Consider the following 13,773-nt stretch of genomic DNA (forward strand, 5'->3'; position numbering starts at 1 on the left):
AGTGCTTGAAGAGCCAGAGGCCTGCATCTCTTTGCTACTGTTGGGAATCTCTTACATTCTTTTTTTCTAAATGATAAAAAATATATGTATAATAAAGAGAGGTGGTTAATGTTTCTTCATCTGAGAAGATGATGAATGAATAAGCAACCTTTCTATCTCTATTAATATTATATACTCTCTAGCGTTAATATGTCCAGTTGGAAATATTTATTTAAACTTACTGTAGCAACATGAGCTCTCTAAAGGCAACTTCTTAATTATTTTATGTGGTAATATTAATAAGATTCTTGAAATCACTTGTTAAAATAGGAAACCATCTAGATTTCACATTTATTCCTGAGTATATTCAAGGGTGCAGTGATCTGGGTATGGTCTCAACAATTTAATTTGCTGTTTTCCATGTAAACATTCCATAGTAATACCTATATTATTATAATATATACCTATATTATAAACTCAGACTAAAATATCTAAGTTTTTAATATCTTAAATTTTAGAGACATACATATATGTATGACTATACGATTAACTATTACAATACTTTGTATAATATAATGTAAATTGAATATGTAGGCACTTCCAACTACTAAAAAAGATAATCCTCCCAAAGGTATCCTTACAAAAAGTGGAAAAATAACATGAGTTTCAGCTTGGCAAAACATATGAAAAACAGTATCTCTGAGTCACAAGATGAGTCAAAAGGGTGAGGTTTGTTTGTTTTTCCTTGTTCATCTGTTTTAAGGGAGTATGATCCCAAGTAGCAGAAAAAAATCTTTGATGAAAGTTGGTGCCAAAAGTTGGAATTCTTTATATTTAGCTTGTACGAAGTGCAAAGCTGAAGCACTTGATGGTGCTGCCAAGGCGGGTTTGATCTGTTTTGAAAAGATCTGGGCCTGATTTTTAGGATATTGGTAATAACTGTAAACGGATAGTAACCTTTAAAAATTTAACCTTTATAAAATTTTTTCTTAAAAATTTAATTAAAGGATTAAAATCTAAAAATGCTGGGTTTTCTTTGCTCATATTTGCAAAGAATATCTTTAGAAGAATATTCAAGAAGCTGGCAACGTTGGAGGGAGGCTTTGAATATTGAACTGTGTTCAAACCATGTTCAAATTTTGAACCACGAACTGCTAGAAATAAACTAAATTAAAATTTTACAAGATAAGTGAAAATTAGAGTGCCTGGTACATAGAGATTGATTTAGTCTGCCTGGTAAAACCACGTGACTTCCATGATCAGCTTAGCATTGTTAATCTTGTAATATCTTACTCAGCATACAGTTGGTTGTATGTTATGGCAGGTGCAGACAAACAAAAGGGTAACAAAAAAAATTTTATGATATATTTTCTTTGTTATAAGAAATTAGTCAATCGTATATGCAACTCTTTAAATTGGAAATTAAACTCTTGGATAAGTGGTGAATTTTTTTCCTATAATTATCACAAAATCGTTTGTTAAATCTTGCTGCCTCTTTTTGTTTGCTTTTAGTTGATGCTGATGAAATTAAAAGGCTAGGAAAGAGATTTAAGAAGCTCGATTTGGACAATTCTGGTTCTTTGAGTGTGGAAGAGTTCATGTCTCTGCCTGAGTTACAACAGAATCCCTTAGTACAGCGAGTAATAGATATATTTGACACAGATGGGAATGGAGAAGTAGACTTTAAAGGTAAGGAAGTAGTTTTTTTTTAAACTACCAGTTAGATAATCTGTGAATAGCATCTTACAGCTCTGTGTACAAAAATGTCTGAAAAATTTAGTTTTTCTTGAATGTGTATTACTGGTTTTCTTATAAAGATAGATTACATTAAAACCTCAAAGTCTGATATATGAACCTTAATGGGCTAATAAGATCTTTTACTTTTGGGGTCATAAATGATCAAATTGCCCTTTAAGGTAATCTGAAAAATGGGATTTAGAATTTCTTTTGCTGTTCGAAAATTAGTCTCACTTTAGGGAAACTTACAATATTAGAAGCTACATTTTTAAAACCTTTTATAAAAGAATGAGACTTAATACTAAGTCAGCAATAAAAAGTAAGCTGAAGTAATAAGGATATGAGTATTATCATAGAAAGGATTAATTTAGTTAATCTAAGATTTTACGAAGACAGTAGCGCTTTTGCTAATATTAACCATTTGATTCTACACTTTAAAGTAAATAAACATTTCATTTCACCAGGGAATCAACAGATTTTGTTATTTTAGTTTGAGGAATTGGATTAGAAGTGAAGGGCTTTAAAACTGGTTATGATTTAGTGTTTAGCAGGCAGTGAAGAAAAATGACCATTTGTTAATGAAACATCCAACAGTTTATTTAAATGATTCTGAATTTTGGAGCCAGAAATCCAAAATTTTTTTTTTTCCTGCCAAACAATGTAAATTTTTTTAAAGCCTCCTTTTGTCATATTCTAAGAAAAAAGAGTTAAATAGCTTAAAGAATATGGGGTTTTTTTTGAGTGTTATGCTCTGTAGCGTAAGTAAATATTTGTTTAAATTGATTTGACTTTAGAGAACTCAAGGTTCAGATTAAAATGTATATATATAGAACCTCGTTTGTTACGAAGTTTCAAATTTGGCTTTTTCAGTTTTAAACACAGCTAGTAATATTTTCTTTTGCAGCAAGAAAATATCTTTTTGTCAGCACGTAGGGGTTTGTGTGTGTGTGTGTGTGTGTGTGTGTGTGGGTATGTGTTGTTTTTCTTTGTAAAAAATTGAGACTTCTGATTTGTAAACATATTTTATTCTTATTCAGAGTTCATTGAGGGAGTCTCTCAGTTCAGTGTCAAAGGAGATAAGGAACAGAAGTTGAGGTGTAAGTATTTCTCTTCACTGAGTTCATTCTCCCTCTTAAGACCACTACCCCATACTGCATTATAACCTCCTTTTAAAATATTCTAAAAGATGTCTTTTATTCTAGATCCTTAGTAAACATAACAAAAATTTTACATTCTGGAGAAAATCCTTTCTGGACATTTGCAGTTTGCATTTTTTAATGATGTGTCATTGTTGCTTTTAGTTGGATAGAAGGAAAATAGAATTTCCTTCTACAGCCATATGAATTACATGTCTTAGATAAGAGATTTTTTTTTAATTGAAGTATAGTTGATGTACAGTGTTTTATAAGTTACAAGTGTACAATATAGTGATTCACAATTTTAAAGATTATATTCCATTTATAGTTATTATAAAATGTTGGCATGAAAGTGAGAAGAAATGCTCTAATATGATTAGGTTAACTTTATTTACACTCGTTGTATTCAGAATTATTTAGCCAGAAGTCCACTATTTTGGTTTACATAGGCTGCCTCTATCATAGGGAACATCTGATATCTTTTTAAAACATTCAGCTCTTAACTAGAGAGATGTTGTATTTATAACAGTTCTCTGAGGTGCAGGCTATATGCAAACATCCTTTGCAAACGAACTCTTTTTGATACAAATGAGAATAATAGTAATAGCATTTGCTGTCTTTGATTGTATATTATCTCATTCGGTACTGTAAAGAACCTGAGAGGTTAGAACTATTATTAGCCCCAATTAAATATGTGCAGAAAATGAAGCTTAGGAAGGGTAAATAACTTACCACTAGGCTACACTAATTGGCCAAAGCAGTCTTGATTCCATGGCTCATATACACTTTTTTTTTTTTAAGATTTTTTCAATGTAGACCTTTTTTTTTTTTTTTTTTTTTTTTTGATTTTTTGGCTGCATTGGGTCTTCGTTGCTGTGCGTGGGCTTTCTCTAGTTGCGGCGAGCGGGGGCTACTCTTTGTTGCACTGCATGGGCTTCTCGTTGTGGTGGCTTCTCTTGTTGCGGAGCACAGGCTCTAGCACGCAGGCTTCAGTAGTTGTGACACACAGGCTCAGTAGTTGTGGCTCGCGGGCTGTAGAACGCAGACTCAGTAGTTGTGGTGCACGAGCTTAGCTGCTCCACGGCATGTGGGATCTTCCAGGACCAGGGCTCGAACCCGTGTCTCCTGCACTGGCAGGCGGATTCAGGGAAGCCCAATGTGGACCATTTTTAAAGTCTTTATTGAATTTGTTGCTTCTGTTTTATGTTTTGGTTTTTTGGCCATGAGGCATGTGAGATCTTAGCTCCCTGACCAGGGATCAAACCCACCGCCTGCATTGGAAGGTGAAGTCTTAACCACTGGACCACCAGGGAAGTCCCATAGCCCATATACTCTTAACCATTTTCACCTAGAGACATCTCTGTGTAGGAAGGAGCTGTCCTCAGAGTAGAATTCTAATTGTTTGGCAGCTTATTGTTCTCTCTCTCATTGAAAGTATTCGTTTGTGATTGCCTTTGATTTTGCCATTGATTTTCCTTACTCTCTTTTTAGTTGCTTTCCGTATCTATGACATGGATAAAGATGGCTATATTTCCAATGGGGAACTCTTCCAGGTGCTGAAGATGATGGTGGGGAACAATCTGAAAGATACACAGTTACAGCAAATCGTGGACAAAACCATAATAAATGCAGATAAGGATGGAGATGGAAGAATATCCTTTGAAGAATTCTGTGCTGTAAGTACATTCATTAGTTACACTTCATGAAAACATTTTTAATACCACTTAATAGAGAATTCCTTTATTTTGCCCTAGACATTTCTACTTTTGATTTTGCCTAATTGCTCCATATTCAAGGTTTTGAAATGTTCTTTGTTGTAAGTGTTACTGATTTTATTCTCAGTGATTGTCTGATAAAATGCCACAAGAATGGTACTAGTAACTTTTACTTATTATTGGTAGCCTCCCAAATGAACAGCTAGGTTGTTTGAAAATACTTTTGTGGGAAATATGAGTTCATGAGTTTCAGCTAGGAATCCAGAGGCTTGGTTTCATGAGGACAACAGAAATGGAGTCCCTGTCCATCTTAAACTCAGCAGCTAGGCCTTGTAAAAGGGTGATTTTATTTTTCTAAGCTACTGATGGGTAGTCCTTGTACGCTGGGGCAAGGGCTCCACAGAGGCAGGGGCTACAGTTGTGGGAAGGCCTCGACAACTAGCTCTAGGTGGAAACTGGGGCAACGGCTTAGCTTCCAGTTTACTACTTCTCTTCTTTACTCCTGCCCCTAAAGCAAAGATACTAACTTTTTGATGTGTTAAAAGCAGTTTTAACTGTAAGCTAGAGATACTGAGCAATGCAAAGGAAAGGCAAAGATAACAAAGAAAAGGTTTTGAAAAATTTCAGTCATGACTGGGAAATCTTTCTATAAAAGACTTTCCTCTTCTCATTTTTTACTTAGATGACACCAGGGAAAACAAATTACTTTGTGTGTTATATAAGGACTTAAGTATCTACTTCAGCATTTAAGTAGAAGTTCACGTGATCCTTTAAGGATCTTTCTTCATCTCAAGGGAATACTATCTTTGCATTTTGTTTCAAAAAGTAGGGTGGTGCTCTAGTTTAAAGAACACTCGAGGTCTTTTTGGAAGAGATTAGATAGGCTTGAGCCTTGAGATTTGGAACCCGTGCCAGGTGGTACTGCTCTGTGTCCTGTCCCTCCGTTGTGTCTCCTCCCTCACTGTTTTTTAATAAATTAATTAACTTATTTTTGGCTGCGTTGAGTTTTTGTTGCTGTGCACGGGCTTTCTCCAGATGCAGCGAGCGGGGGCTACTCTTTGTTGCGGTGCATGAGCTTCTCATTGCGGTGACTTCTCTTGTTGCCGAGTGCAGGCTCTAGGCACTTGGGCTTCAGTAGTTGTGCCTCATGGGCTCTAGAGCGAAGGCTGAGTAGTTGTGGTGCATGGGCTTAGTTGCTCCGCGGCATATGGGATCTTCCCAGACCAGGACTCTAACCCGTGTCCCCTGCATTAGCAGGTGGATTCTTAACCACTGCGCCACCAGGGAAGTCCTTCCTCCTTCACTGTTGCCAGTACTTGCTGAAGGACTCCCGTGGACGGACATCGCATTGTGTGCGACCTGAGACCATGCTGGTAGTGGCATCATAGGTAGCAGCCAGTTTTCGAAAGAAGGAAAAAAAAATAATTCCAAGACTTGAGGGAACAAAACAAAAAAGGGAAACTCTTGACTGGAGTGTTAATGGAAAGGATGTATATAAGTGAAGACTACTTGCATTTAGTAAATATAAACTAAAACTTGCATGTAAATCACTTACCAGTGAAAGGAAATTAAAATACATCCCTAGGTATAGAAATGGTACTATTTACACTGAAGACATAAGCTAAGCTTTGAGTTTGTTTTTCAGCATTTTGTGATAAATTGCCTTTACTTGTGTTTTTGGAGGGCATAGTTCAGGAATGAAGAAAAATGTTTTGTGTATTAAGCCAACTTTTTGGAACATTTATCAAGCTCTTAACTTTGGCTTCATTGATTTTTCTTTATTCTGATTTCTTAAGCTATAACAGTGAAAGAGAAAGACAGTTTATGTATGTATGTATGTATGTATGTATGGCTGCATTGGGTCTTCATTGCTGTCCATGGGCTTTCTCTAGTTGCGACGAGCGGGGTCTACTCTTCATTGTGGTGCATGGGCTTCTCATTGCAGTGGCTTCTCTTGTTGCGGAGCATGGGTTCTAGGCGCATGGGCTTCAGTAGTTGTGGTACATAGGCTCAGTAGTTGTGGCTCATGGGCTCTAGAGCGCAGGCTCAGTAGTTGTGGTGCATGGGCTTAATTGCTCCATGGCATGTGGGATCTTCCCGAACCAGGGCTTGAATTTGTGTCCCCTGTATTGGCAGGCGGATTCTTAACCACTGAGCCACCAGGGAAGTCCCAAGGAAGTTATTTTAAATAAGATCACATACTACATACCTACTTTAACATTTTCAGAATACTTTACCATGCACAAATATTATAAATGATTAGTGACAGGATTAAAGTTGGTGGACTGAACACATCTATTTACTTTTGCTTCCTCTCAAACCTCCACTGAAATTAAATGGGTTAAAAACAAAAGGTTATAAACCCACAAGGACCAAGTGAATAGCAGAGAGGATAGTTAACTAGATTTGGCAACTTATAAAGTTGAATGGTTAATTGGTTTAGCAGACAGGAGTAAAAATTCTAAGCTAGAAACTTGGAAAGCTGAGAAGCAACTTGGTTTATAAGGTGGAATCCCTGAAAGGCTCAGTTCCCTAACCTGAGTCCCTGGCAGCTAGACTTGTACCCTCCAGGCAAGAGGTGGGACAGCCCTCTTTGGGAAATCTGATCTCCAGAAATGGTCTTAACTGATCACTCAAAGCGCAGGCCACAGTCAACAGCCCCACTTTGTATGTGGAGGCTCTAGTGCCCTTTCCACAGGAGCAGAGAGCCATGGATCACCAGACATTCAAGGAAAGCCTCTAAAATGGATTATAGAGATGAGATAACACCTGAAAAAGAAGCTTGGAGAAGCAGGCTATGCAAGGCCAGTGACAACTTTCAAAGTAGAACAAAAATCTGTCATGGTTATCCTCAGGGATATAATATATTGGATTTTTGAAACAAAAATTGGAGAATATATAAAAGAGCTCTCGGACATTTAAACTTTGAAGTAGATTCTAGGAGGTCTAACACCCAGATGCTAGGGGTCCAGAAAGAAAATGCAAGGAAGGAAATGTCAAAAATGAATCAAGAAAATATGTCAGAATCAAAAGTAATGAGCTTCTTTGACCAAAAAGACTTACTGAGTACCCAGCATAGTATATAAAAATGTGGGCCTAGGCACATTGTCATGAAATTTTAAAACAAACAGATGGTTCTACAAACTTCCAAAGAGCTAAAGTAGAGGGGTAGGGGAAGGGTGTCATACAAAGAATCATAATGGTGGCAAATTTCTCAGCAGAGTTGGCAACTGGAAGGCAATGGAAGCATTGCCTTCACAATTTTGAGGGACAGTTATTTTCAAGTGAGAACTCTCAGTAAACTCAAACTAGGTGGTGGAAATAAAGACATTTTAGGTATGCAAGGCCTCCCTTTCTGGGAAACTACTAGAGGATGTGCTCCCACTATAAAAAGGTTATAAATCAAAAAAAGAAGACAATGTGGGATCCAGGAAGCAGAAGGTCCAACATGAAAGAAGGAAATCTCTAGGATGATGGTGAAGGAGGATCCATAGATGACAGGCCTGGATGGGAGCAGGTTGGAAAGCTCTGGGAGTGATTTCAAGACAGTAAAATTGATAGAATTACATAATATATTTAAGTGCGTTTAGAACAAAGTTTAGGGTTGAATTAATGATAAATACATAGAACACCTGGCAAAGAAAAAGATCAGTTATTAACTGTAGCAAAACAAATGTGCAGGAAAGAAAAAGTAACTATAGTACACAATTCTCTTCTGCTGTAAGTAGTATTCTATATAGTCATAAATAAAATGCTGAATTTCTGCCTAATCAAAAAAAAGATACAATTTTTTGAAGCGTGGGAGAGGTGGGAAGTATATGTGGTAGGAGACAGAAGGGAGAGGTGTGTGTGAAAGTATAATCTTCATCTTCTGTGGTGGGAAGTCAGTGGATGATGCCTAAAACTTTGAATCCAAGAAAAAGCAATGTAGGGGTGTTATTTGGACACCTATAGGTAAATACTGAGAATCAGCTGAAAATTCTAAATGATTGCCTCTAAGTAAAAAGAAATTTGAGGGCAGGATAGCAAACTGCTGTTTTCATAACAGAAGTTGTAGAACTAGCTGGCTGTTTAAGCTTTCTTTTTCAAAAAAAAATTTTTAAGGTTTAAAAATAATACAGATGTAGCTATGCAGAACAACATGGATGAATCTCACAAACAACGCTGAGTGAAACAAGCCAGACACAAAAGATTTCATTTATAAAATGTATAAAAGCAGACCAGAGTAACCTATGGTGTTAAATCATGATAGTGACCACCTCTGGCGGGCGGTGGCTTGGGAGGAGGGAGGTGGCCAGTGCGGGAAGGGGGCCACGGAAGAGCCCCAGTGATGCCCTCCCTGGCTGCTGTTTACTTGGGTGTTCGCTCTGAAAATTCATCAGGCTGTGAACATTTATGGTTTACTTTCTTTATACAGGTTATACTTAATAAAACTTATGCCCCAAATAATAATACAGGTAATTGCACTTCACATGGCCATGTCAGTATTCACTGAGGTGTCTGTAACAACTTTACAAGTATTTGACTTGTATTGACAAGTATTTGAAAGTAATGTGCAGAAAATTTTATTCATTTATTACTTTTTGATATATTGTAGAACAGACTGACAGTGAAGCCTGCATTTGGTTTCTGACAGTTTTTATGGTAACATCTGGTTATCATTTAATATTAAACTACTAAAGGCCATGTCGAAACGACAGACGAAAGAGTGGGCCAAATCCTGCATGTGGCCTGTTTTGTATGTTTTTGAACTAAAAAAGTTTTTTCATTTTAAAGTGGTGTTTAAAAAAAAAAAATGGGAGAAGAGAATTCAAGAGAAACTATACATGGCCTACAGAGCTTGAAATATTTACTGCCTAGCCCTTTACAGAAAAATTTGCCAGCCCTAGTGCTAGAACACAAGAAAATGTTATCCTAGGAGAAGGAAGCCACGAAAGTTCTAACAAAAGGCAATGCAGGTTTTTAAAAACAACAGCTTCTGGAAATGGCTAAAGTAGTATGTTTTTTAAGCTGTAGTTTTGGTAAGTGGTTAGACTAGTACAAGGGAGTCCGTCGAACCTGGTCAAGTTTGATTTGTTCTCTCTGTTGCAGGTTGTAGGCGGCCTCGATATTCACAAAAAGATGGTGGTAGACGTGTGACTCTTCTGTAAAGAGTACCACCCAACACTTTTGCTTTCTTCTCCATCTCTGAAGATCTGCTCAAGACGTCCAGCAATGCTCTCTGTGTATTTAAATGGAAGTATTTTTCTCTGTGAAGCCACATTTTCCAACATGAGCCTCATGAAGCCAACTAAGTGTTATTGAACTCTTATTCTCTCAATAACTCAGTGTAGCACTTTAAAGCTGAAGGACAGCAGCATGAAAAGAGCATATCAATGTGGTGAAGAAAGGGAAGGGGTTGGCTTTTTAATTTATTTTTCTTCATCTTTTATAACAAGAAAGTATCTATATATACATATGTAAATATTTATATATAGATATATGTAGCTTTCTATATGTGTAGTAGGTTGGCTTTAATTTAATATACTTGATTCAGAAGCAAAATGATAGAGTACAAAAGTGCCAAGCAGAACATTCAACATCCTTACTTTTATTTCACACAGTTTTATATATAGATTGAAGATTGTACAATTTGAGCCAGGTGTTAGGCCAGCTATTTTCCTTGTCCTGCCCTTTCTCTTTTGAGAGATTGACAAAGCATTTGTTAACATCTTATTATTTACCTTGATTACATTTTTGTAACAAAGGAGTTTGTAACTTTATTTATACCTGTGATATATTTCCAGGGACTGTGTCTCATTGCTGCGCAGCTTTGACGACGTCTCTGCTTGAGCAGAAAGTATAGTTCAGCGCTGCTGCTCTTGTGTTCATATAGCAACAGCACAGAGCTTATGGCCACCTCATTCTGTTACTTCATAACTAGGAGCCATTACATTCACTAGATGTCCCTGAGTAAGTGTCAGTTTGTTGTGATTTTATTCGCAAAGGACAGAAGCTATCTGAGGCAATCCTGATTTATCTCGGACATGACTTATTGAAGAGTTCCTGAAATAATCATGTAACTGCTTAGGCTATCCGTTTATTTGTTTCATTACATGGGTGGTAAATTGTCATTAAGCTTACGTTTAAACCATAAATTTCCTTTCTCTGTTTCAAAAGACTTGCAGCTAATCTAAAACTGGTGATATTTAATGTGCATGTGTGTATCTCTACACCCACATATACTTATTTATGACTTACATGGGAGAAACCTTACTCATCTATATGCCACAGAAGAGCAAAATTATATCCAAACTTATACCTCTTAAATTTCTTTACCACAAGGCATAGAGAGTGCATAATGGTGTTCTTGATTTGCCCACATACGTAACAGGTAACTTAATAAATTTGTGTGATATAAAAGTAGTTTACCATGTTCCACCACTTGATATTATCCCTTCCCTTTTCTGCAAAGGTACTATTGGCTGGAAGAAGACATTCTGGTTAGCTTTGTAGGACTGTAGTCTTTCCCTATATAGTTTTTCTAGAAAACTGGTTTTATAATCATGAGTGGGAAAAGGCAGGTTGAATCAAGAGGAAAGAATCTTAATTTGGGCACACCCGCCTGCCATCGCTGTTCCTTCAGCTGAGTGCTGCACGCCATGGGCTCTGTCTGTGAGAGAAATCCCGGTGCTTGGTGTCCTTGCATGACATGGAGTTTTGCATGTAGATCGATTTAAAGTATGTACCTCTTGTTTACATAATTTGCATAATTTTAAAACATAATGTTGCCAAACTTTGGAAATGTTAATGTTCAAACTGAAAATCTCCACTACATGTAACTTTCTTCCTCTGGATCAGTACGTGGCTTATAATCCCAGCCAGTGGTTTGATCTGTTCCAGTGTCAACTGCCATGTGCTCTGCTTCAAGGGGGGGAACTAGTCTTTTGTGAATTTTTTGTACATAAGTATTTGTTACAGATATTTTAGCAAATGCTTTCTATTTCTCTTGCTTGTGCATATCTTGGCTGGCATTACAGAAAAATAGTGCAAACATTATTTCCTTACTGGGGACTGAGGGTTTTTTCTTTTCCTTTTTCTTTTTTTTTTTTTTTAGCGTGCGTGGGTGGGTGGGGAGGGATGGTTTATGTTGAATGTTTAGTTTTTCTTCTGCATGAAACATCATGTTGTGGGATCTTTAGAAAACTTCATACTGTATGAATAAGAAAATAAAATATTTGAAACTTGATTGAGTGTATTCACAGTGGTCTTCAGGCTTTCCCGGCCGTTGGATAGTCTTTTTTCACTCTTTCAGATTTTTTAAAAACTCTAGTAAGTTGACATTTGATCTTTGACTATGAGCCATAAGTAAGTCTGCTCTGTCACTGGGTGAAAACACAAGTCATCACAGTGACCTGCAGAACCCGGTGTGTCACCCTCCCTCTGCTTCCAGCCTCCTTTGCCTCCGTGCTTCCCCAAGCCTTTGGCGTGCTTCCTCTGTAGGCCTGTGCACCGTCTCTTCACCCCCCAGGCTACCCACAGGGAATGCTTCCAAGGGTTTCAGCCGTGTCCTGGTTCAACAGGAACTCTCCTGGCCACCATTTAAACACACTAATACACCTGACTCTCCTTTACCCCACTGTTTTCTTCCATAGCATTTAACCTCTTCTGACATGATTCACTTAAGCATTTTGTATTTGTCTTCCCCGGTTATGGAAATGACACGAATGAAAGCTCCCCAAGGGCAGGGATTTCTGTCCCTTGTTCACTGATAGACCTGGTTGTCTAGATTCTGCCTAGTTCTTAGTGTTTAATGAATACGTAATCAATGAATTAGGTAATAGGAGACACCTTGTTTCTACAGGTTGTGATGTTAAATTCTATCCACTACTTTCTCACTTCATAAAAGGTAAGCATTAGTATAATTTTGAGACTTTTATTCATTCAGCAACTCTGGAGGGTTCCCACGCCATGCCTGCGCTGTAATAAGCACTTGAGGTTCTTGTGACGGGAAATGATGTACCTGGCCCACGTGAATTATGGGCTCTCGGTGTTTTATACCCAAAACACCCATATTGTCAGGCATGCACTAGTTATGAGATACTGTGCACTGGATTCCTTGGCTCTTTGAACTAGGAGTATAGGTTAGTTAGGCCTAAACCAATAGTTAACATTTTAAACCCTAGGTCTCCCTTTCTTTACCTAGTTCTAATGGTCTTAAGAGTAGAAAAGATGACGAAGTGAAACAGCAATGCACAGAATGGGAGAAAACATTTGTAAATCGTGTATCTGCTAAGAGATTGCTATCTAGAATATGTCAAGACTACGACTCAAAAACCACCTGATTAAAAAGTGGGCAAAAGGACGTGAAGAGATATTTCTCCAGAAGGATACACAAATTGCCACCACCACGTGAAAAGATGCTCAGTATCACTAGTCATTATGGAGATGCAAACTAAAACAAGATACCACTTCAGGCCCGTCAGCACTGCCATCAGCCAAATAAAAGTGTTGGTAAGGATATGAAGCAGCTGGAAGGCTTGTTGTGCATTGCTGGTGTGGATATCAAATGGTGTAGTCATTGTGGAAAAATGGTATAATGGTTCCTCAAATTAAACACAGATTTACCATATGACCCAGAAATTCCACTTCTGGATACTTGCCCAAGAGAAGTGACAGTAGGGACTAGAAGTGTCGGCACACCCGTGTTCATAGCGGCATTATTCACAGTAGCCAAAACTTGAAAGCAACCAAAACATCCATGACAGATGGATAATCAAAATGTGGTATATACATACAATGGGATGTTACTCAGCCATAAAAGGAAATTTTGACACATGCTGTAACACACATGAACTTTGAAGACATGCTAAGAAAAAAGAGCCGGTCACAAAAGAACAAATACTGTTTTTTGGGGGGGTTTTTGCGGTACGCGGGCCTCACTGTTGTGGCCTTTCCCGTTGCGGAACACAGGCTCCAGACGCGCAGGCTCAGCGGCCATGGCTCACGGGCCCAGCCGCTCCGCGGCATGTGGGATCTTCCCGGACCGGGCCACGAACCCGTGTCCCCTGCATCGGCAGGCGGACTCTCAACCACTGTGCCACCAGGGAAGCCCAATACTGTGTGTTTTATATAAGTTCCTGGAGTTGTCAAGCTCATAGAGACAGAAAGTAGAATGGTGGTTCCCAAGGGCCAGGAGGAGGGGGAGGTAGAGTTAGTGTTGAATG

At 38.0% G+C, this 13,773-nt stretch overlaps 1 protein-coding gene across 1 annotated transcript in view; it reads left to right on the forward strand.

Annotated features, from left to right (window-relative positions):
* Positions 1 to 11,798, forward strand: part of PPP3R1 (protein phosphatase 3 regulatory subunit B, alpha) — a 58,857-nt gene extending 47,059 nt beyond the window's left edge. Inside the window, exons 3-6 of the mRNA XM_060026469.1 lie at positions 1,492 to 1,668; positions 2,754 to 2,813; positions 4,344 to 4,528; positions 9,659 to 11,798. Coding sequence (XP_059882452.1) covers positions 1,492 to 1,668; positions 2,754 to 2,813; positions 4,344 to 4,528; positions 9,659 to 9,706 — 470 coding nt within the window. The 3' untranslated portion in view covers positions 9,707 to 11,798. The remainder of the gene's footprint in view (positions 1 to 1,491; positions 1,669 to 2,753; positions 2,814 to 4,343; positions 4,529 to 9,658) is intronic.
* The last annotated feature ends 1,975 nt before the right edge of the window (positions 11,799 to 13,773 follow it).

Source organism: Delphinus delphis, chromosome 12, assembly GCF_949987515.2.
Source record: "Delphinus delphis chromosome 12, mDelDel1.2, whole genome shotgun sequence".
Taxonomy (NCBI): Eukaryota; Metazoa; Chordata; class Mammalia; order Artiodactyla; family Delphinidae; genus Delphinus; species Delphinus delphis.